The following is a 24,828-nucleotide window of genomic DNA, read 5'->3' as shown; positions in this document are numbered from 1 at the left end:
TACTGCTCAAATTTATGATACAGGGATAAAATCCTGTGAAAAGGTGGGCTGAGTTAAAATGCAAGAGGGAATGTATGAGTTTGCAGTCTATAGCCTTGCTGCTTCAGTGAGGAATGATGTGCCAAGCCTGTGGTTAGTGCTGACAGCAATGTAATTAATATGGTATTAAACTTAAACTGATTGTTGAGGAGGCAACTGAGTAATGTGATCAAATTAACCTCCTCAGCTGAGAAGTATAGAGATTTGATGTTCAGGTGTGGCCTTGTATGAGGTGTGGAATAAACATTGTTGAAAAGTGTTGGGTGAAACTACATCACCATCAAGGTAGCTTTCTGTTGTAAATAATGTGTTTTTTATTTTAGTATTGTTTAAGTGAAGGCCTAAGGCAAGGAGCCAAGTCTGTGATAAGTTCATAGATTTGTGTTTCATAGGTTTATACTAAGCTAGAGGTATGCCAACCATTGTCGCATTAGCCAACAATGCCATAGTGTAGAACCCATGAAGGTGAACTAATAGCTCAGAAGATGACAGTAGGAGATAGAATTAATTTGTGACATATAGATAGAATATTTTCAGCTTGTATTATGCCGATGGAAAGGGAAATAGGCAGAAAGTGGAAAGAATTAATTAAAACATAAGCAGAAAAGAAATAGGGAAGAGCAAAATTTGAGGAAGCTCATATAACATTGTCTTGCAAGTTTATTTATTTATTTATTTATTTTTATTTTATTTTATTTATTTTACATTTGTTAACCGGGAGAGTCCGACTGGATACATGTCCATTTTCAGCGGAGGCCCGGGGAGAAAAGCTCCAGGTACATAACAGACATATGAACATTGTTAATGCAAAAAAGGAAGATAGTTGAGTTCTAAATACAATATAAAGATACTTCACATCTTGGGAAAAAAATAACAGCAGCATATAAAAAAAAACATAGGTCAGTTACAAAGGCGAGGCGCCTTGTTAAAAAGCGGTTAAGAAAAGTGAGGTAAGAGAAGAGTAAATGATAGTGGTTAATCAGGTTTGGAACAGGGACATTGCCAGAGAGTATTGAGATGGGGTTTAAGCTTTTTTTTGAATTGTAGGAGTGAAGGTTCTGAGGTGAGCATGGTCGGTAGAGAGTTCCACATTTTACCTACAAAGTTTGAGAATAGAGAATCCCCAGCAGAATTATTGGCTTTGGTAGTTTGAGCTAAGATCTTATTGGAGGAGCGTAAAGATTGCAGGTTAATATAGGGGTGAATGATGTTTTTCAGAGCTGGTGTTTTCTCTGGGTGATACAGTATTTCGTGAGCTGTTTTGAGTTGGTTGAAATGGAGTTGGCTGGAAAACTCTAACCACCCTAGTTGCTGCAAGTTAGTGCAGTGGTGCGTTCTAAAGGTGGAATTTGTGGCAAATCTAGCTATGTGATTGTAACAAGAAGCAAGTTTGTTAAGGGTTGTCTTGTTTAGGTTTGTAAAAAGGGGGGAGGCATAGAAAAGAGTTGATAGTAGGTGTGTGCAGGCAATTGTAATTTTAGCGTGAGGAGTGAGAAAGTGTTTTACTTTATAGAGAGAGCCAAGCTTTTTATTGATGGTTTTGATGGTTAGATTGAAATGGGTGTCAAATTTGAGGGAGTTATCAATGGTAACACCTAATAGCTTTGTGTGAGCTTCTGGTGATATAGTGATTCCATTGGAGGATGTAATAGAGAAGGTGGGGGAAGAGTCTTGCTAGTTGGTGAGAAAGTAAGTAGTTTTGTTTTGTTGGGGTTGAGAACTAGTTGACGACTTGAGAACCATTTTTCTATTAGGTTGAAGGTGTCTTGGGTTGAAGCAGTGAGGTCTGCCAGGTTGGAGGCAGTGCTGATGATAGTCAAATCATCTGCATATTGAATGCATGTGGCATGGGGGGTGATTGTGAGCAGGTCATTAACAAAGATGGTGAAGAGAAGAGGGCCAAGAATAGATCCTTGGGGAACTCCAAGTGTAACAGGTAGGCATGTGGATAATTTGTCCTGCCATAGAACAGCCTGTTGCCTATTGGGCAGGTAGGATTGGAACCATTTCAGCGTGGAATTGCTGAGTGATAGTTTTTTTAATGTATGGAGGAGTTGAATGTGGTTCACCATATCAAAGGCCTTGGAGAGGTCTAAGAAAAGAGCAGATGATAGTTTATTATTGTTTCTGAAGTTATTGATGGTATTAGAAAAGGATAGTAGGGCTGATGTGGTACTGTGATTTGGCCTGAAGCCATGTTGGGAGTTGGCTAGAATTTTATTTTTGGTGAGGTGTTCCATCAGTTGTTTGTGGACACACTTTTTCATAATTTTAGCCAGGGGTGAGAGTATAGCTATAGGTCTGTAGTTGGTTAGCTCTAGTGAGCTACCACCTTTATGGAGAGGAATAATGTGGGACATTTTCCATATGGAGGGGATGAAGGCACGGTTTATGATTATGGAGACGGGATAGGAAATGGCCTCAGCTGCTTTTTGCAGAAACTCAGCTGGGAGAAGGCCAGCTGCTAGCTTAGTGGGTTTTAGTTTTTTAAGAAGAGATGTTATAGAGGATATGGGTACTGGATCGAAGGTAAATAGATGATCTGATGTAGTTATGTTTTCTGCTGGCATGGGAAGTGGAGTGGGCTGGTTGTTTGTTTGAATTGTGTGGCCAGGGATTGTATAGTTTCTGTGAAGAAACTATTGAATGTGTTAACAATGTTTACAGGGCACTGTTGTTTGCAAGTTGTTGGAGTGGGGGTGGTTGCCTGGCCTGGGTGCAGGAGCTTGTTTAAGCCTGCCCAGAATTTTTGTGGATTATTAAGGTGTTTGTGTTGGAGGTGGAGGAAGAAGTTTTTTTTATCATTTAAGATCATTCTTTTAGTTTCATTTCTAAGTTGCCGGAAGGTTTGGTGGGAGTGTGGGTCTTTAGAGGTACGCCATGTGACCCACATCTTGTTTCTAGATAGGATTTTGGATTTTGTTTCCTTAGAGAGCCATGGTGCGGTTTTGGTTTTAGTTCTAATGGACCGTATTGGAGCATGGGAATCTAGAATCTTGAGGAAGGTGGTGTTGAAGTAGATAACTGCCTCTTCAAGAGGAAGAGTCTTGAGTATTGTCCAGTTGTGGGCTTTAAGTTCAGTTTGAAAAATGGAGGCGTTGAATTTATTATTGTTCCTGATTTTTTTATGGTTGTAAGAAGGGGGTGATTTTCTTGAATTTGATAACATAGGTGAGTAAGTGATCACTCATGTCCTCTGGGTGAGTACCTGCTGAGTACTGGTCAGGATCTTTATTAGTAAGGATCCAGTCCAGGATGCTGTCTTTGTTTTGGGGTTTACCTAGTCTGGTAGGAGTGGATATGAGCTGAGAAAAGCCATGTAGATTTATGCTGCTAGATGGGGAGCTAGATGAGAAGGAATTCCAATCGATGTTGAAGTCACCTAACACTATGGATTCCTGGGGGTGAGTTTGAGTTAACCAGTGGAGAAAGTCCTCTAAGGTTTTGTTATTATTGTTGCCTGGGGGGATGTAAATACATGCTATATTTATGCTTTTATGTTTGTTTGGTTGAAGTTTTACAAGTAGAATTTTGGCATTGTTTGTTAGGAGGGGTTGTGGAGAGGCAAGGGAGATTTGTAATGTATTTTTGTAGAGTATGGCTACACCGCCACCTTTACAAGTTATTCGGTCTGCTCTTAGTATATCATACCCTGGTGGGATTATCTGTGTGTCTTTTCTAATGAGATAAACTGTACATCTGACAGCAAGATGATTGAGCCATTGTTGCATTATATTAGTTTGGGGATGCTGTAGTGATTGACAGTATAATTTACAAAGATTATAAACAGCAGGATGCAGAACACTAAACACTGAGGAACTCTGATATTGATTAGCATATAGTGTGGTCTGCCTGAATTCCACCTCATGGTTTATTCTCTGTTGATTTGGTAATCCAGGAACCTTTCTTCAACATGTTGGGTGAGACCTGTATAGGTATCTTCAAAACAGTTTTGATGTGACATACTATATCAAATGTTTAGAAGAGATCAAGGCATACAGCTTCATCTCTTTTTCCTAATGAGGTTGTTAATGTAGATCAAATTCTCTGAGGTACGTTTCACAAACCTGATATGGATGGGGTTTTTTGGTACTTACTTCTGCAGGATGCTACTGTGCTGGCTTTCTGTGGAATGTTTGCATTATTTCTTTTGACAATAGTTTCAGCAGCTGTTGCATATCACTTGACAGTTTTTGGATGAGGCATTTAGTGTTTGGGATATTTACAGCCTTAACAAAACAAACTGAATTGGACACTGTGTTGACTCTAGTGCACGTGTGTGTGTGTGTGTGTGTGTGTGTGTGTGTGTGTGTGTGTGTGTGTGTGTGTGTGTGTGTGTGTGTGTATGTATGTATGTATGTATGTGTTTCTGATCGACTTTTATTTCAAAGGAATAGTACTTCTGGATGGAACTTGTGAATTCTATCAGCTATTTTGCAATTAATTTGCTAATGGGTATTCAGATTAAACAGTAGCACTAAGTACTTTTACTGCAATAATCCAAAACCAGATAGTGATGCAGGCAAACAGATCCTTCAGCAACAAGATGAAAGTACAAAAAGTAAAAAGAGAAGGCTTCAGACCACGGCACATAAAATCTGTTCATTAAAAATTTTAAGATTTTATGTGCCGTGGTCTGTAGCCTTCTCTTTTTACTTTTTGTACTTTTATTGCAACCGTGACTTCTTTGTTTTGCAGACTTTTATGTGAATAAGATATTGGGAAGTCAGAGGAAAATACAGAAGTGATGGATAAATATGAGTGATTATATTAATGTACCTGGTCAGTAACCATTCCAGTGAAACATGTAGGATATGAAACAAAAAGCTGAAATGAGCATTCAGAACTTTTATACTGATTTTATTCAGAGTCTGCAATTTCTGTAGTAAACTTATTTTAATGATCGGCAGAGGTGGGGTGCAGGGGGCCTCTTCTACATGTACAGTTTGGAAGAAATAAGGCCTTCCAACAGGAAACTTTAAACGTGGATCTCTCCAGTCATTCAGCTGGCTGCGTTCAAATGGGATTTTGGTGAAATGGTCACTTTAACTTTACCGTGTCTTAAACAGTGGTTATAGTAGTTGTGATAAGAAGAAAACCTTACTTTAATAAACAGATCACATGCAGGTAAAGAAAATGCAATGTTTGTGGAAAAAGGCTAAGCCATAAGAGGTTATTTTGAAGGGGATGTTGGTAGTGAGGAATAGACAGTAGGAGGTATGGGTTTCTGATTTTGGAGATGGTGTGCCTAATGTAGAATGAGGGTGCAAAACATTAGAAGAACTGTAAGTGAATGCATCAGAAGAATTAATGGGGTACATGCAAAGATTCATAAGAATGTAGCTAATTATATAATTAGGTCTGTGACTTTAAGTTGAAATTAATGCTTGATCTTATGTCAAGTTAAATATCCCATATATGCTTCTGATGTGGTTGTACATATTTTTTTTTTTAGAAAACAAAACACTAAAACTTACTCATTTAACATTACTAAGTGCCCTTCTGCCCTTTACCCAGCTGTAAACTTCTGACACCTCTGGTGCAAGCTATTTTCTTATATGTGTGGGCTATTAGGGAAGTTTGACTTTGTAAAGAAGCCCTTGTTTACAGGTTTTTAACTATCTGCTGGATGTGCTTATCGGATATTAAGTTGTGGTCAGTTATTATGGTCTGTAATTTTATATTTTGTGCTAGGTCATGTCTGCGATTATTGGTTGATAGTATTTAGACATTATAGTTTGCTTGTTGGATTACGGGTGTAATTAGCCTTGGTTTAGTTTTAGTCATATTTAGGAGCAGTTTAGAGTGTTGCATCTATTTTTTTGCTTTTGAAAATGAATGCTGTAGGTCAGTTTGGAGCTGTTTGATTGAAGAAGCTGCACATATCGATGGTCATTAGTCTGCACATTCCACTAGACTGTTGATAATTGTTACATTTTTCTTTAGTAAAAAAGAAGAGAAAAACAAAAGGCATACAGAGTCTAAACATCCCTAACTTGTAGAAGGTACCAAACACTTCAGAAAGCAGGTCAGTCTTAATTCAGGCTATTACCTGTTCTTACTTTCCTTGATAAACCTTTATCGTACCCTGCCGTTGTAAGAAACCTTAGCAGTAGCACAAGTTTCAGAAAAGACAAAACATTTTTCACTTGTTATTATGCTTGCTAGAACATGTTTCCAATTTATGTTTCAACTTGCATAGCATTTTAACATGTATGAATTTTGCTTTATATGTAAAGTTTTTGTTATTGCTGGAATGGAGCTGTGGCCAGCAAGCAAACTATATCAGCGGTAATGTTACGTTTTCAGCTATCATATGGGTATGCAGATGAATGTAGCTGGAAGTGTGGCCCCAGTCATTTTGCTATTGGAGATTTCAAGCCTTTTGACTCCATTCACTGTCATGTTACTGATTCCTTAGTTTTAAAGAGGTAGGTGAAATTAAGCAGGAAGTTCTGTGGCTCCACCTCATGTGATGTGACTTCTCTCCTCTAAATTATAGCAGAAAAGACCATATGTCAAGGATGATAGGATCTCCCCCTATAGTGCTTTTTTAGGCAAGGTTCAAATGACAAATTTACCACCTTAACTGGTACAAGCAAGCAAAATCTGAGGGTAATGCTACTCGATACTAGAAGTCTAAACCTCAAAATGCATTCACTCGAGGCACTCCTTAAACTGGAAAACATCGACATCTGTGCAGTGACAGAGACCTGGTTCAAGGCTCCAGAGAGCACTCCTGCATTACTAGGCTATAATTCATGCCACACCTTTTGGCCACCTAACCTGGACCGAAACAGTAAAGGCAGAGGCGTGTCCATATTCTTTAAGGATATCCACACCTCCAGGCTAGTTGCTCAGCATAATGCATCCGAGATTATCCAAGTGCAACTAACTCTGGGCAAGACTGCAATCCAAATTGTAACTTGCTACAGATCCCCCATCATGCCCCAGGATTCCCACTCCTCATTTCTTGATACACTGGAAAATATTAGGGTACAACCCAACACCCTAATAATGGGTGATTTCAACTACCCCACCATTAACTGGGAAAACTACTCATGTACCAACTCTTTTGATCAACGTTTTCTGGAATTCATAAATTTCAATGCCTTAGATCAACTTATCCATAGCCCCACCAGGGGTAGCAATATCCTAGACCTGGTCTTTACCAACATGGGGAGCTTGTGTTCCACACCAGAGGTCAATTCCATCATTGGTCAGAACTGACCACAAGCTAATTACCCTAGACATCCACATCCCACCCCCACCCCCATTAGGGAAACCACAGTAAAAATTTTCTCCAAAGCCAACTTCATGCTTCTTAAGACAGAAGTGGCAAACTTTATAACACCCATGCAGACAGACAATAGAGGTACGACTACTGAATCCTTCACAAATGCACTTTATAAGCACTTACACGAGTGCATGGATCATGTTATCCCTAACAGAACCAAGATGCTATCCTCCAAAAAAAGAAAGCCAATCTGGTGGTCCCCTGCCATAAACAAACTCTACAACAAAAGAAAGAAACTGTTGCAAAAAAGAGTAAAATCCCATGATTGGAGAAACTCCCTGGTCAGCCTCAGTAAGAAGCTGAGATCCTCCAAAGCTAGTTACGAAAACAAAATTGCCACTGATTCTAAAGACAACCACAAAGCATTCTATAGCTATGTCAAGAATCTCAATGGCAACACTCAGATCTGCTCTGAGTTACAGCACAATGTCACTAAATATAGAGAACCAACTGATATTGCCAACATCCTGGCAGGTAGGTTCAGTGTTAACTTTACCCCCCTCTCACCCCCTAAAGGGTGCATCTCTATACCGGAAGAATGCAAAGTTCCTGTAATCATGGCTGCACAGGTAAAAAACACACTCTCCAAAGCCAAGAACACAGCATCCATGGGACCTGACTACATCCCAGGCTGTGTTCTACACAAACTGCAGAATGAACTGGCACCCCACCTAAGCACCTTGTTCAATCATAGCCTCACCTCAGGCTTTGTGCCCACTGAATGGCGCACAGTGATGGTTATCCCACTCCACAAAGGGGGAGCCACCACGTACCTAGGGAACTACTGCCCAGTTAGCCTAACAAGCCTGGTCTACAAGGCCATGGAACATATCATCATGGATCTTATACACAAAGACTTTGGTAATCTCAAAACTCTGGACCCCACCCAGTTTGGGTTTGTGGAAGGCAGATCATGTCTCCTAAACCTGATAGACGTCTTTGAAGCAGTCACCAAAGCTGTAACCGAGGGTAAGGTGGTTCACACAGCCTATCTATATCTCGCCAAGGCTTTTGCCACCATCCCCCATTCTGGAATTATAGATAAACTCACTAAACTAGGTATAAATCCCCATGTCACAAGATGGGTTGCCAACTGGCTCACTGACAGACCTACACTGTGAAAGTAGCAGACTCCAAATCCGACTTCAGACCAGTGACAAGTGGAGTGCCACAGGGTTTGGTCCTGGGTCTTTTCCTGTTTGGTATCTACTTTTCTGAAGTACAAGCTAACACAGAAGGTCTTTGGCTAATGAAGTTCGTACAAGACTGCAAACTAGGAGCCATAATCAAAACACCTAATGATGTGGACATCCTACAAAAGGGCCTCACAGAGACAGATGCCTGGTGTCAAACTCCTAACGATGTGGACATCCTAGAAAAAGGCCTCATGGAGACAGATTCCTGGTGTCAAAGCCATGACCTCAAGCTCAATGCCAAAAAGTGCATTGTCATCCCCTTTGGTAAAAACTCTGTACCCATGAGCTGCCACATAGGTGGTAGTCTGCTTAACACCAAAAGTGTGATAAGAGACCATGGGACACAGGTGAAGAGTAGTCTGTCTTTTGATAATCACATCACCACAGTAGTCAGGAAATCCTTCTACGTGGCACACCTCATCACAAAAGGTTTCTCATCCAGGAAAAAAGAGGTCATTGTTCCCCTCTACTCACCACTAATTAGACCCATTATAGAGTACGATGCCCCTTTTGGTATGTACCTCACAAGGCATCTACAACAACTGGAAAGGCTGCAGAAATACCTCACAAAAAAGATTACTGGCCTCAAACTGATGCCCTATGCAGACCGTCTAAAATAATTCCAGCTTTACTCCATGGCATATCGCCTACTCAGAGGCGATCTCTGCCTAACATACAAAGCTATGTCAAACCCAGAGCTCTTAGACATGCTCCACGTAAAGAAATCTCATTCCCTACATGCTCTAGGGACCTAAACCTTGTCACCACAATAAACAGAACATGCTGGAGATATAGATTCCTGTCCTAGAGACTTTCCATACTCTGGAAAAAACTACCTATCTATATCAAAAAAGCTTCTCATTAGCACTCTTCAAGAAAAATCTTGATGACTGGATGGGAAATAGGAAATTCACCCTGGGGATCACCTCGTGGCTCTGCTCAACAGGGGCAGAGGAAAATAATTTTCTTGGGTGGCGAAAGCCAGGGTACCTTTTTGGCTAGGCTTATATAGGCCCTAGGGCCAGTAGCCTAGTACCTACCCATGAACCTAATCTCTTTCCACAGATTTCAGGAGAAAAGGTCCATCTCAAATACATTTATATTTTCTTGCCAAGTGGTGGCTAGGTAAGAAAACAACAGAAACAAACCATTGGACAGAGGAATGCATGAACACTGGAAAAAAGTTACTTAAATCCAGTGAAAATATGTAAGTATAAAATAAAAAGAGCATGATGAATTAAAAAAGGGTATGATTTGAAATGATGATCCATTGTAGATTTGTTTTGGCTAGCTTAATACAAAATGAATTAAGAAGGCAAGTGTAAAGTAATGGGGAAATAAACATTAAGCTTTGCAGATGCTTTTTTTCTTTAGAAAATGAAGCTCTGCCTGAAGTGTTCGGCACAAAATTAATGAGACCCCAGACCACCATAACTAACTGCCTTTTGCCCTTAGAAATACATAATGGACCAGAAGATACATCTGGTCCTTTGAACTGTTTTATGTTTTTCTGAGTTACAGAACCTCATATTAGAACAAACTTGCTACTCCTATCAAATATTAATGTTTTTAAAGGTAACTGTAAGGGTAAGAGGAAGCTGCTGTATAGAAGACAGGAAATAAAATACCAGAAATAAATAAGTAAGGACATGAAGGTCTACAAAAATGGAGATCCTGTTCAAAGTTATTTACATCTGTTACAGATATACCTGATAGACTTGGAGACAGTGCTAGATTAAGCTTCTTAGTATGTCAGTATAGTTTGTATAATTAAAATGCTATAATTCTTTTGGGATTGTATGTTATACTAAGAAGTTGTTTTGCTATTTTGCACCAGTAATTAACTTAAAGTGTCATGTCACTCAGGTAGGTTAGCTCTTAGAGCTGAGATTCTTGGCATGACACACAAGTTCTACCACTACATTAGGAAGCTTTTTCTTCTGTTTGTTTTGGCAGATGTCTTAGAAATTTGTTCTCCATCCTATCTTATTATTTCTCAGGTTTGTGAGTTTGAACAGTCTCCTTCATCTATAAATCTCAGTGCTGTACTATTTTCCTATTCCTACAGAATAAAAAAACTTAAATTAGCTAATTGGCTAACTGTGAAACAATAGGCTGACTTTCTACTTGCCTGTCAACTATTTAAACTCATCAAGAATGGCGCCTTCACTCCACTAGCTTCCATATTATTCAGAGATGCCCCAGCATACAACCTTAGACATCTTAACCACTCATTCTGTCCTCCAAACCCTGCAAACTAGGCTTTGCTTTACAAACCATGCTTTTTTAGTCCTTGGTCCCAAAATGTGGGAATCTCTCCCTTCTTTTTTTAAAGATCATTCCTCTTATCCCATTTTCTCTTAACAAATAGAAGCACATTTTGAGACTAGGAAAATGCAGCTGCTATCTCACTAGTGGTATAACTTCGCCTCTTTATTCCCTTCTTTTGTCTACATAACTTGCTCTGACTATATTTTAATTGTGATTCTTTCAGCATGCTAACTCTGTGTTTTTTCACTCACTCTGTATACAACGTCATTTATCTATTGCCTTTATTCACGAAATCCAACTATGGTATTCACTTTGTATATCTGTATCTATTGCATTTTGGCATTTACAGTGTATATAATGTCATTTAACTATTTTGTTTTCCCCGGGGTGGGACTGAAATGAGTCCAGTGGGTACAGTGCTCTACCCTGGTTAACAAATTCAAAATAAATAAATAATTAAATGCATAAATACTAAAAGACATGAAAACAAAACACATATATTTTGTACCACTATGGCTGGGCTTGTCCTGATTTTTGTAGTATCATCCTACTTAGAGCACTTGTATTTTGCAAAATTCTTAATGTTTTAATAAAAACATATTTCTGTCTTTTATCTGAATGATGCGACAAACTGTAGCTGACAGTCATCAACATGCAGCATTAGCAGCAACTAACACCAATTAATTGTCTGTGTTATGTGTTCGTGGAGGGTCATGCAGAAAGCTATGGTTTTGTACAAAATAATTAAGTTTGGATATCTGAATAACAGAGTCTCTTGCAATCACAAGCATGCATTTGGTAGTGTAACCATTTCATCTGACAATAGTAGATGCAGACTGATTCTACTTCTCAGGTTCACCTGGTAATTTTAAAGTCATGTGACCAGCCTTTCTTGACTCACATGACCTCCAGCTATAAGTATGCCTTGGAGAAAACAAAGTGATTTGTTATCCTTCACTTGCTTTTGGATATTTTGTTCATATTGAGAGTTATTTGAAATGGCTTTGGAGTTTTCTGATCAGCCTGATTTTCCAAAGTACGTTTTCTGTTTAGGATGTAATTTTACTTCATTAATTTGGGGTTGTAAATGAAATAAATTCTCTTGTGCAATTTTTAAAGCTGGCCTTTAATGTTAAGATAGTTTATATTTTAGTATTGCTTTCTTTGCAATGTTTATTTAGTGCATATCATTTTTATTGAGGTTCAGAAAACATTAAATCACTGGCTAGACTGGTATCTGTTCTGAGATGCTTGGTTACCCTTTCCCTTATTTATCTGTACCTTTTCAAATGGTAGAGTTTTAAATGTATCCATTGGTAAAAGTAATGGAATAGTTTCTGCTCAGCAGTATGATTTCTAAATTTATAGTGCTATTCTATTTTTTGTAGGTGTTTTATTTATTTATTTATTTATTTTTTGGGGGGGGGGCACTGAAAACAATGTCCCCAAATATGTTTCCTTAGTAATAGAGATATATTTGTATCAGAGGTGATCTGAAGGAGGGGTGGGGGTGGGCATTTTTACAGGTGTGGGTGAAAGAAGTGATCATTTCAACATGCTTGTATGACTGTAGCACAACCTTCTATCTAGGTTTTATTAGGGCTGTTACAGTATGTTCTTTATTTTACCTGAATACAATCAGAAATTGCTTTTACTGTAGCACATATTTTTTCTCCAACTTGCTTTTCTCTTTACTCTGTTTACCATGTATTCTAGTTCTAGCCTAGCTTTAATATTTTAGAAAATAAATCAAGCAGATTCTAAGGCATTTGTGTTGTGCAACTGAGTTAACCGCTTATAAGCTTGGGCACCAGAGTGCTTGCAGTGCACCACCTGTAATCCGGTTTAATTAGCAGCAATGATAAACTGCTGCATTTCACTGACATTGTGTAGTTGTGTGGAGCTAAGGGACTGGCACTTTAAACCTAAACTATATTGATGCATAGTGTGAAGTCTTTTTTCTGCAGTACAATTCTAAAGAATTTAATGATTTTTTTTATGGGGAAGCTGACTCACATAGAGTGAAAGAGAGTGAGAGAGAATTGCAGCTATGTTTCTCATACTTCTCTCTCTGTCTTTTTTTTTTTTTTTTTTTTGTCATTTTCTGGAATCATTAAAATGCAGTTGGAATATATATTTTTAATTATCTTGATACTGGTGAAATTCTAATCAATTAGGCTTTGAACTCTGGGCTCTAAGCAAAACATATCTTCCCCTGTCCTATGAAGTGTGTGCTTTTGTTTTATGGGGAAATCATCTGGCATCTGTGTTGTAAATGTATTCTAGATTTATTTAAGCAGTCCCTGTATTTGTTCAAAGGGTGTACCTAGTAATATCAAATGTGTACACCATGAAATGCATTTTTCCCCCAAAATGACTGCTCTTTATATATCTTTCCATTCATAATTATTTACAGTGTATGCAATAAAATTCTGAAAATAAAACCATTTTATTGGAAAGCTAAAAATACGTGAAAGATGCATCATTCTGGATGTGATTTCTCTGCTGGCATTCTTGTATACTTTTTGTTTCTTCATGTGTGATGAAAGATAACTTTTACTGCTTGTGTACAGTCTCTTCCTCTGTATTTTGTAAACTGTGGCTTGCATTGTGTATACTTGGCTATACCCCTGATTTGGGCTTTTTTTGTTTATTTTTTAAAGTCTGCTTACACACCTCAGTAAGAAACTGAGACTGAGTACAATACAATTTTTATTACTCTGTCTTTAAGTCCTGATGCATGATGTCCATTGACATTCATTTGTTTACACTTGTGTGTTTTTTTTTTTTTGCTGCTACTGTTACTATCACAGCTTATTGGATAGTTTTTTTTGTATTCCTATGCTGGAAAAAATCTTAATAGTTAGAGACCCCCATACTTTTTTTCAAAAAACAAATTGATGCTTTTATCAAATTGGCGGTCGAGGAGGGCATTATTTCCATTATCACCTCTGAACAACTGACTGGACATGACCCCAGCAGACAATATCTTTATTTGTTACCAAAGATTCATAAATCATTAACTGATCTGCCAGGCAGGCCAATTGTTTCAGGGAGGGGATCCCTTACAGAGCCAATATCTGTTTTTCTTACAAAATATTTGAAACCTTTGTTGAAACATGTTCGATCAAGAATAAAAGATACCACAGAATTTTTACATATTTTATCTGATGCCCAAACTGAACCAGAATGTCTTCTATGTACATTGGATGTAACGGCCCTTTATACCAATATCCCGCATTGGGCTGGTCTTATGGCAGTTGAATATTGGTTACAGATCTCTGAGCTATATCCTTCTCGGTTCAATACTTTTTTGATTGGGCTCACAGAAAAAGTTCTTACTATGAACATCTTTTATTATCAAGAGGAATGTTTCTGGCAAACACGTGGCACTGCCATGGGGGCATCATTTGCCCCTATATATGCAGATTTATTCATGGCGTATGTAGAGGAGCAGTTGCTTTATGATGCCCTGCATAACATTTATATAACTGAACTTGACATTTGGCGTCGTTATCTAGATGACTGCTGGCTCATATGGAAGGGAGATGCGGAATATCTTGAGGAATTTGTTCAATACATTAACGATAATAAATGGGGTTTACAATTTACTTGCTACCATGATCAACATCAGATAACTTTCTTAGATGTTTTAGTGACTAAGAATGTTGATGGTACATTGAACACCCAAGTTTTTCGCAAGTTCCCTCAATACAACTCCATATTACATGCCAGCAGTTTTCATCTGCCACATGTCATCTGTAACATTCCTAAGTCACAATTTATTAGACTTAAACAGATTTGTTCTGATGCCCAACAGTATGAGAACTCCAAGCAGGATATGGTCCGGAGATTTAAATGTAGGGGTTATAAGCCAGGGGTTATCACCATGGCTTGTCACCAGGTATCATATAGGGACAGGTCTGATGTTATGACATATCAGGACAAAACAAAACCTATCCCTTCTCAGCTCAGGTTTACTACATATGGTCGGAATACTGACATGTTTTGTCAGGTCATTCATCAGAATTGGGACATATTACAGGCAGACCACAAACTGGGATGGATCAGTCAGAATAGATGCCATTTTAGTTTCAGAAGAGGCAAGTCAGTGGGGTCACATTTAAATCATTATAAACAAAGATTGAGTAAGGCTAGGTGCTTGATGTAGCTTACACTGACAGGCGAGGCCATTATTGGATGTTTTCCATGCGGTCACTGTGTTCATTGCAACAGTATTAACAAAATTAAGAGTTTTAGTGCTCTGAATACAAGCAGGGTTTATGACATTATTTTTTTTTGCTAATTGCTCCTCACACTGGGTAATATATCTTGCTATGTGTTCCTGTGGGGCTTTTTATGTGGATCAAACCTCTAAGTCGTTTAAATTTCAAGTCAGCCAACACTTAAGTGATATTAAACATAAAAGTATTACAAATGCCTTGTATAAACATCCTGTAATACATTCATCTGCTATTTACAGATTCACTATTATAGATATTATCTCAGGCAAGAGGAATAACCATGTTGGTTGGCATACTATATTGGATAACAGAGAAGAAGTGGATAGTTAGACTGGGGGGATTATTCCCACTTGGACTTAATGGATTACTATGATCAACCTGTGGGATGTCTTGTTGTTAATTGTAATTAGTATTTATAGTGGAATTGGTGACTATTTCATTGACACTGAAGAAGGCTTTCGTTTAGCAGTTTGTCTTGCTTTTATTTATTTAATAAAAGATCATGTTGGTTTATCTTGCCCTTGATGTGCTGGCTACAATTTTTTGAATGGTTCATGGTTTTGCCCTGTACTGCCGTACCTGCAGGTTCTGCTATTTGGTTTGCAATAGTTAGAGGGAGAAAAAACACACAAAGTGCTTTAATTTAGACCATGTATACAATTTGCAGGGTTTTGCAAAATTTGTTCTAGAAAACACCAAACTTGGCTCTTGCATTTATAGCTAAATTTTTAATGTGGCTTGCGTGGCTTTATGTAACAAGATGTGTAGTCTCAGTGTGGAACATATCTGAGGTCAGATTCAGAAGGCTGGAGAAGTATCTCAGAGTTGTAAAGTTCCCTTTGGTAAGCAGTGCACAGCATTTTAGAATGAAGGTCCCAAATGGAGCCCTTGTGCTTAAATAAGCAGGTTGGCACTTTTGTTAAAGTGGCTTAGCATATCTACCTCTAATGAATGAGCCATTGCTTCCAGTGGTCTGCTAGTGCAGTGGCATTAAATTTCGAGGTGCATCTCTAGGAGCAAGTCTGCATATGGCCAGACATAAAATAATACTCAAATAGACATGGCAATATACTCTGAAAGTGTTACTGCATAGTTCAGTCACAGCAGGGAATCAGCTGTGTTTACAATGCACTTGGTGAAAAAAGCTGAAATAGTACTCCTTGCATTATAGCATGATGTGTAATGCTAAAAAACTGGATGGCCCACTCTGTAGCTCAGCACTGATTGTGTTTATGATTTGATTTTATCACTCTTAGGAATACACAACAAACTGCTTGAATTTTGCAGCCAGAGTAATAATCATCATCTGCCAGTGGTAACAATATATAATATCTAGGCAAACCGCTTTCTGCATAACGCACCTATAGTCATCCTTTGGCAAACTAAGGATGCTGGCATAGTCTAAAAGTGATGATTGTATCAAATTATATATATATATATATATATATATATAGTGTTCCCATATGTGTGTGTGTGTATATGTGTATGTGTGTGTATGTATGTATGTATGTATATATGTGTATATATATATATATATATATATATATATATATATATATATATATATATATCTTTATATATATATATATATATATATATCTTTATAATCCCGGAATTCTGAAATACAGAATTTCAGAATCCTGAGATTATAAAGGCAAAAGCTTAAAAGTTCAAAACCCCAGAAGTGTGAATTTCAAAATCCCGAAGTACAGAGATTTTGAAGTAGCGCTTCTGGGGTTGCGCTGTGTGAAGGGATAGCTGGAAGTTCAGTTAAGTATTTATGTTTAAGGGTTTTGGTTAGAGGTTTAGTGTGTGTCAGTGTGTGTGGTTACTGTGATGTGTGTGTGTGAGGGGAATGTAGCTTGTATGATGGTGTTTTTGTGCGTTTGTCTGTGTAGTGCGACCGTGGATTTAATATATTTAAGTAGGGGGGTGTGGAGGGCACAGGGGGTACTGCCCCCCTGCTTGTATGTAGTGTAGGTTTTAGTGTTTGTGTGTTGAGGGAAGGTGTGTGTGTGTGGTGTATGGTTAGTGTAGTGTTAGCAATTTTAAAATTCGCGCTTCTGGGGTTTTGGGATTGTCAGGTTTCGGCTTTATGATCTCGAAATTCTGAAATTCGGTATTTCAGGATTTTGGGATTATAAAGTGAATCCACACACATACATGCAGTGTGTATATCCATCTATCCTCAACCCCTTTCCCCATTTTGCACATGGGGTCGGGGTGTCACTTCAGCAGTGAAAGTCATCTTGAGCCAAGGTTTACACCACCAGGTGGCTAGCCCTGCAGCGGTAGTTCATTTGTATCACTCACACACACCTACTGCATGTCATTAGAATGTGGGAGGAAATTGGAGCACCCGGAGGAAACCCAAGTGACCACAGGGAGGATGTGCAGACTCTACACAGAAGCCCCCCCCCCCCCCATTTGAGAATCTAACTGGAAAACCTCTTGCTGTGAGTCGACAACGCTAACCACTGCACCACCATGGCCACCCCATATATATCTATATAGATAACACATATGCAGGAAGCTTTTGAAGAAGAATCACTATAGTACACCTCAGAAAGCAGGGTAACTCATTATGGGTCTAATCTTACTACCTGTACATAACTGATTTTGAGTTACAGCCTTTTCTTTGTGAAGGTTTTGAACTTTCAATGTTAATCATATTGATCACTGCTGCAGTAGCCTTAGCTATATGGGTTATATCCTACCAAAAATAGAACATCCAGCCAGCTTCCAAAGTTTCAGGGCACCTTCTGCATGCCCAAACTGTTAGTCATCTTAAGCTGAACTGACTGAGGACATGTTTGAGTGCCAAACCCTTTAGAGCTTTCCTGTAGTTGAAGAGAGCACTCCTCCTATAGGTTTTCAAGGATAGACAGCTTGTACTGTTTCTCTGCTGGGCAGATAAGTTTCCTTTCGGGGAAATTTTAGACATTAAAAAATTGTGGATTTCTTCTACATAATCTGTTTTGAAAGTTATTTTTAAGCCAGGAGTTTGTGACTTAACAGACTTTCATGAGACTTAACTATACTTTTAAAACAGAAGTGTACTTTTTTCCTGTGAGTTTAAACGTTGTTTAAATTAGCTGAAAGCCATTTTTTCTGTGGAAAAATCATTTCTTTTTGCAGTTGGCAAAGTGTTTTACAGTGCTTTTTGTATTTGTTTTTGAAAAAAGTGACTTTAAATTTTTACCAGCTTTTGCTGCTTGTTTTCCACAGGAAGGGGACTGGCACCATTTTCTCCTTTTCCATGGAACAAACTATTGGTCTCATGGTCCGTCCTTCTTCCAGCTGCAAAAAGAAAATGTTAAACAAGCAGCCTTTGCCACCCCAGCAGGCCAGCAGTTTGCCACAGATGCAGGTGGGTGACTCAGTTGTGGTCAAAACTTCTTTCTCAGACCACTCATATTTTACCATAGATCCCTCAGGGGATATTGATTAAAGCCATTGTGGATCGGGGGTTAGCTACATCCTCTGGGCCTGTTGGGGGTCCTCTTAGTGGGTTAAGGAGATCCATGCTTGCCAGTCCTGGCGAGGGAACAGGGGAGACTTCCCTGTGTGGTCAGAATGTTGTGCCCATCCCTGGGGAACTGCTCCTGCCATGAATAACATTGTTGGCCCCATTTTTCCTGTCAAAATGAAACAGAAAACTAAACCTGCATTTACTCCTCCATTAATTTCCTTAGGCAGGAGTAGTTCACTGGGTCTGGCTCAGGGTTTAATTTAGGCTGTTCATCCTTTTTATAAGGTAGTTTATGGTAAAAGAGGGATGCTTCTTTTCCCGAAGAGATTCAAGATTTTAAATCTGAACAGGAAGAAGGTAAGGTATAACGTTTTCTCCACTGTTTCCGATTCAGACTCGCAGGAGAGCTCAGTTTCTGATTCATCCTGTGGGCATTTATCTTTTGGACTATCCCCAGAATGTAACCTTTTTTTTCACTAGGAGAACATGGAGGTTTCTCAGTCCCTCAGAAAATACTTTGAGCTGTTACAGTAGGAATTTCCAGAACCTTCACCCATTTCTCTATTTTCATCCTCTTTCAAGGATGTGTGTCACTGCCTGCAATTTTTCTGACAGTCAGCCTGCTGCCCAAATAAAGGCAGATGTAATTTATAAAGTTTCTTGTCTTTTACGTTTTTATACACTTTTCCTAAACCTGACCCAGCAGCTATAGCTTCAGTTGATATAGCTGCTTAATATTCCAATTCTATTCTTTCTGACAAGGATTTAAAGATTATTGATAAGTATGGGAAAAAGTGTATGCTTCTGCAACTCTGATTTTCAGAATTTTGAATTGTCGGGCTGATATTTTAGTTTATTCTGACTAATTGTGAAAGTATTACAAATGTTTTGTCTGTAGTTTCTTCTTGTGAGGAAATATCTGCTTTAAATTTAGTTTCTTCCATTTTACAAGTCACAACTCATTGTTTCCAGTGTGTGTATGACTTGGTCGATGCTTCTTCCTGGGTTATTGCCACTTGTACTCTTTTTAGGAGGCTTACTTGGCTGCATTCTATCGCCACGGTGGTGCAGCAGTTGCGTTGTTGCCTCACAGCAAGAGGTTCTCCCATTCGATTCTCGGCTGGAGTGCGGAGAGTGCCTTCTGCATGGAGTTTGCATGTCCTCCCCATGGTTGGGTGGCATTTGAAAGACATGCATAAGGGTGTGCCTTTGTTGAAGGTTGGACGTCGAGCTGGCACCTCGGCGTTCATGAAAATCTACTGCCAATCATTAGCGGACCAGAGTTCCACTGTGGCGACCCCTAACCAGGAAAAGCCGATAGACAAACAACAACAAATTGGCTGCATTCTGTGAGCTTCCCAGATGATGTAAAAAATATTTTAAATTCTCCTTTGGCTAGAGATTTAGTTTTGGTCCGCTGCTGGCAGAGGTTATCAAAATGTGTGATGAAAGAGATTCCCTGTATCAACCTATCCCTAAGATTTTCAGCCCTCCTTTTCCAAAATTTCTAAGGGATAATCTAATCCCTCAGCCAATTTTGGCAAAAAACAAAATAAACAGTCTTGACTGAATGCAGGTAAACAAACCTTCAAGAAGAAATGGCAGGGAGGTTCCAAAAAGGACAAGGCCAGTCTGACAGGTCAAAATGACTATTTAATGGACCTTTCACTTCCCCATCCCACCTTGGCAGTCTGTTTTCCTTTCCAGGAAGTCCAAATTTCTACTTTTCTGTTTGGCAGCAGATAGTTTCAGAGAAATGGATTCTGAAGATCTTTTATCAAGGTTACAGATGGTAGTGGGAGGAAATGCCTCCTTTAAGGGGCTAATACCTCTTCACCCACCAGACCAGACTACTTTATTTTCCCCTCTCTTTCAACACTTGCTGTCCCAGGGAGTGATGAAGCCAGTTCAGTTCCCCCTTTCCAAGTTGGGAAAGGTTTTTATTCAAGGATGTTTTTAGTGCCAAAGAAAGAAAATCCCTGGAGACCAGTTCTAAATCTCCTTTTTTTTTTTTTTTTTTTTTTCTAAAACTGTTTTTGAACTTGGACACTAACCTGTTACCTCTTCTTCCTCATTTAAGTGTCCAGGTAACTAGACTTAAACAGTGCTTATCACATCCTTGTTCATCTAGACTTCCAGTGTTTCTTTAGGTTTTGTGTGCCTGAATCACGTTATCAGTTTCTGCCTTACCCTTTGGACTCTCCATTGCATCACGAGTGTTCAGTGTCTAGCTCCAGTTGTAGCTTATTGCAGGTTATAGCGTATTCACTATCCACATGCTTTTCATATTTAGATGAGTTGCATATCTTTGCAGTCTTAATAAGTGTTAAGAATCTCTCACTTGGTTGAGAGCTCTTACACAAGCTGGGATTCCAAGAGAACATTCAAATGTGTGTTTTTTTTTTTTTTTTTTTGTTTTTTTTTTTGACTCCTTCACACAGGATTGTGCTGCTAGGATATCAGCTTGAAACCTCAGTTCAAAGAGCACTTCTTCCACAGGAAAAATAGTTCTAGGTATACATCTGTCTACAGTTTTCTACTCCGACTTCGGTCACTACAAAGGAATACCTCAGGATTTTGGGTTTTGTGGCATTATACCATGGGCAAGACTTCACATGAGAAAGATACAATGCTGTCTGAAGTCTTTTTGGTCCCAGCACCAGCATCCTTTTTTTATTTTCAAATGGCAGTGCTGGGGTTTTCCAGAAGAGAAATTGCTTGGTGAAAACAGCAAATTTTCCTAAATCCAGGTCTCCCCTTTTTCCTCTCTGCTCCAAAGCAGTCCGTCACCACAGACTCCTCAGACTTTGCTTGGGGAGAAGTTTCTGGAGGGATAAAAGTACTATCTGAATCATCTTTGGATCCCTGGAGGTCTTCAAGTTGTTAGAGATGATACCACAGTCATGTAGTACATCAACAACCAAGGGGGAACCAAGTTGTACTCCCTTTGCAGACTGTTAGCTTGGGGCATAGCTTCTAGTCATTTTAGCTTGGGATATAGCTTTGCAGACTAGCCATGTTAGCTTGGGATATAGCTTTGTTGCACATTATCACTCTCCAGGCTTACAACATACCTTCTAAGCAAAACTGTGAGAGAGACAAACCGAGCAGGACAAGGGTGGACCCTCACAAATAGAAACTAGATCAGGGGATCTTCCAGATTTAATCAATTTGCAGTGAATTCCTTAAGTAGACATATTTGCTTCCTCTCTGAACAATTATCTGGCAATATTGTTTTCCAGGATTCCATGTAAGAAGGCCTGGAAGACGCATGCCTTTGGCCTTCCTTGGTTAGAAATGTTCATGTATGCTTCTCCACCCTTTCCACTGATATCCAGGGTACTTCTGAAGATTCAGAAGGAATCCCCCAAGGTCACTGTGGTGATTCCCTTCTGGCTCAGGCAGCAGTGGTTCTCTCTTTTATTGGAAATGACCAAGGGAAATTAACACAAGCTTCCTCACAGAATATATCTATTCACACAAGATCAGGGGTGTTTGCTACAACCTCACCCCATTAACCTTGAACTGACTACCTGGATAATAGAGGCTTAATTCCCTTGAGGAACCTGTTCAACAAGCATGGGCAGCAGATGATTATGGAGGCAAGGAAGCCTGCTACTAAAAATCCTCTCTATTAGTAAATGGACAAGGTTTTCTAGTTAGTGGTAACATAACCAGCACCCATTCAGGGCTGGTGTTTCTTTGGTTTTACAATGTGTGAGTTACTATCCTAAGGCCTTTCTTACTCCTCCAACAAAGTTCATTTATCTGCCATTTCAGAATGTCTGCCCATGGAGCCTCTTTAAAGGCCATCACTTATCAAGATATTCTTGAAAGGGGTTTTGCATAAGAGGTTTCCAAGTAAACCGGTGACGACCTCTTGGAATATTAATTTTGTGTTAGAGAAGCTAACACTTGGTCAATTTGAGCCAGCTAATCTGGCTGTAGCGTTGTTGCCTCACAGTAAGACGCTGTCCAGTTCGATTCTCAGCTAGAGCATCTTCTACGTGGAGACATGCGTGAATGGGCGTACCTTCGTTGAAGGTTGTGCATCAGGCCTGGCAAGCCGGTATGTAAAAATCAACTGCCAATCATTAGCGGACCGGAGTTCCGCTGTGGCAACCCCTAATCGGGAAAAGCCAAAAGAAACAAACATAGAAAACGGACATCTGCAAGAAGAGTAATCGGCAAAACAGAGTATCTGAGTTGCAGCTCTTATGGTGTGTCTACCCTATCTCGGGTTCCATAGAGACAGGGTTTATTTGAGAACTAATCCTTCTTTATGCCTAAAGTGGTATCCAATTTTACTTTTAAGCTATGAATATCTGTGTTTTTTTTCCTGAACATAAAAATAAGAGGGAAAGGATACTCCATTTTTTGGATGTCCAGACAAAACTGGTACAATCTTGATGGAACTCCATCTTTTAGATTTTCAGATGAGTTCATCTCTTGTGAAGGCAAGAAGAGACAGTCTGTGTCAAAATAGACTATTCCCAAATGGTTGTCTCACGCTGTTACCTTTTGTTATACTCAACACAACAAAACTATTCCAGGCAGTGTCAAGGCCCTCTCTCCCAGAACCTTGGCTTCATATATGGCTTTTTAGAAAGGGATGGATTCTAGAAGTATTCTAGAAGCAGCTGCTTAGTCCTTTGTGTATACTTTCAGAAAGCACTACAAGCTTGATTCCTAAGGTTTAGATCCAGCTTTGCTAAAACCATTCTACAGGGGCTCATAGATCCTCCCCTTTCACCTCCCATATGTTGTAAGCTAGGGAAGCCTACCCATATAGCTAAGACTACTGCAGCAGTGATCGGTATGATGAACATAGTACAACTGTGTAAGTAAACTTACAATAATAACACATGCTGAGATATCACTGCTGTAGTAGTTGCTCCCTCCCTCCATCCCACTTGTTTTTGTTGTGTTGTTTATACCAGGGGTGGACAATTTATTTATTTATTTATTTATTTATTTTTTCCTAGCAATGTCCTTTCAGGGCTCAGCCTCCCTCTCTCGCTTGGCATGAAAGGTTTGTTGCCCAAACCTGTTTCTTTTAGTCTGCACAGCTTGAGTTAACTAATGGTTTGGGTGCATGAAGGTGAAGTGAAGCTTTGGAGGCTTGTCTGTTATTATCCTTGGCATGATCTAAGCCATAATGCTAAGGCTATTGCAGCAGTGATTATTCGAATATCTACTGTTGGCGTTGGTTAACTTAAACCACTATTCATTCTTGTAACAACTCCTTGCATTCATTTTCATCTGATGTCATTTTTTTATTCAGTATACGCCTGAATATAGTTCAGGATCCAGGAGGCCTGTGGATCAAAGTTTGGTATATGCTTCCAGCTTTTTAGTTTGGCTTTTGTCTATTTGCCCCCCTCAACACACGCACAAACACACAAACACACAAACACAAAAACACACACACTTGTCAAGCTCTTATTTCATTCTTCTCATGTGATACCCTAGGGAAGGGAGGTGGAATTTAAGAGCCACGGCATCATGGGAAGTCACCCAGCAGGGGTTAGATGTTCTGCTTTGCTCTTATTTCCTGATTATTCTGGAGAGATTGTGCTATTCCACCTCATCTGTAACCCATTACAAATATCAACTACTGTATAATCACAATAATTGGTGGATTGTGCTCTCTGGAGTCACTAGTGAAAGCACTACCGTCTTGGTCCTCCACCCTCCTGACTCAGCTGCAGCTGACCCCCCCCCCCATGTCATCAGGGGTGTAGTCCAAGCCAAAAGTAATCACTTCAACAGGTTTGTTTACTGTCTCAGAATCCTGTTTTGCCTTACCCTGTTTATCATAAAATTAGTTTTTTTTCTTCCTTATGTGAATTTGGTATTTTTTATCTTTACATGCTAAAATTTTCTATATTAAGTGTAGATCAGTTGGTTTAATGATCTGGTTATGCTATGTATGTGTTGGTTGGCCATAGCAACTGCAGGTGGGCGTGTTCTACTCACTGCAGTTAACACAGCGTTGTAACATTCCATGTGGCAGTTAATAAAGAAGCTGTTAAACTGAAAACAGGTCTCCTCTCTCATTTCAACATGGTGTCAGAAATTGCTCGCCAATGAGCATTTTTTCATCATTTTTCCTTGTTCAAGAAGAAAAAAAAAAAAGAGGTACGCGTTACAAGTGGCTAACGGGCTAACAGAGCATGGTGGAAGGATTTCGCAGACCAAACCCACTCGTCTTTGATGGAGACGTTGCTGAAAATTGGCACGTATTTGAAAGGGAGTATGACATCTTTATTGAGGCGGCCCACTCAGATAAACCAGACAAAACTAAAG

General features: G+C 39.2%; 1 protein-coding gene across 2 annotated transcripts in view; it reads left to right on the top strand.

Moving 5' to 3' along the window:
* MOV10 (Mov10 RISC complex RNA helicase) overlaps positions 1-24,828 on the top strand; it is an 892,455-nt gene that overhangs the window by 79,484 nt on the left and 788,143 nt on the right. Inside the window, exon 1 of one of the 2 annotated variants that reach the window (XM_044076940.1) lies at positions 11,787-11,839. The exons of the other annotated variant lie outside the window; for it this stretch is intronic. Coding sequence (XP_043932875.1) covers positions 11,802-11,839 — 38 coding nt within the window. The 5' untranslated portion in view covers positions 11,787-11,801. Of the gene's footprint in view, positions 1-11,786; positions 11,840-24,828 lie in introns of those variants that run through there. 2 annotated transcript variants of the gene reach the window in all.

The sequence above is a fragment of the Protopterus annectens genome, chromosome 7.part0 (genome assembly GCF_019279795.1).
Source record: "Protopterus annectens isolate FY-2018-M chromosome 7.part0, PAN1.0, whole genome shotgun sequence".
Lineage (NCBI taxonomy): Eukaryota > Metazoa > Chordata > Ceratodontiformes > Protopteridae > Protopterus > Protopterus annectens.
Note: the sequence above shows the minus strand (reverse complement) of the source record. Positions and strands in the feature narration are given on the sequence as shown.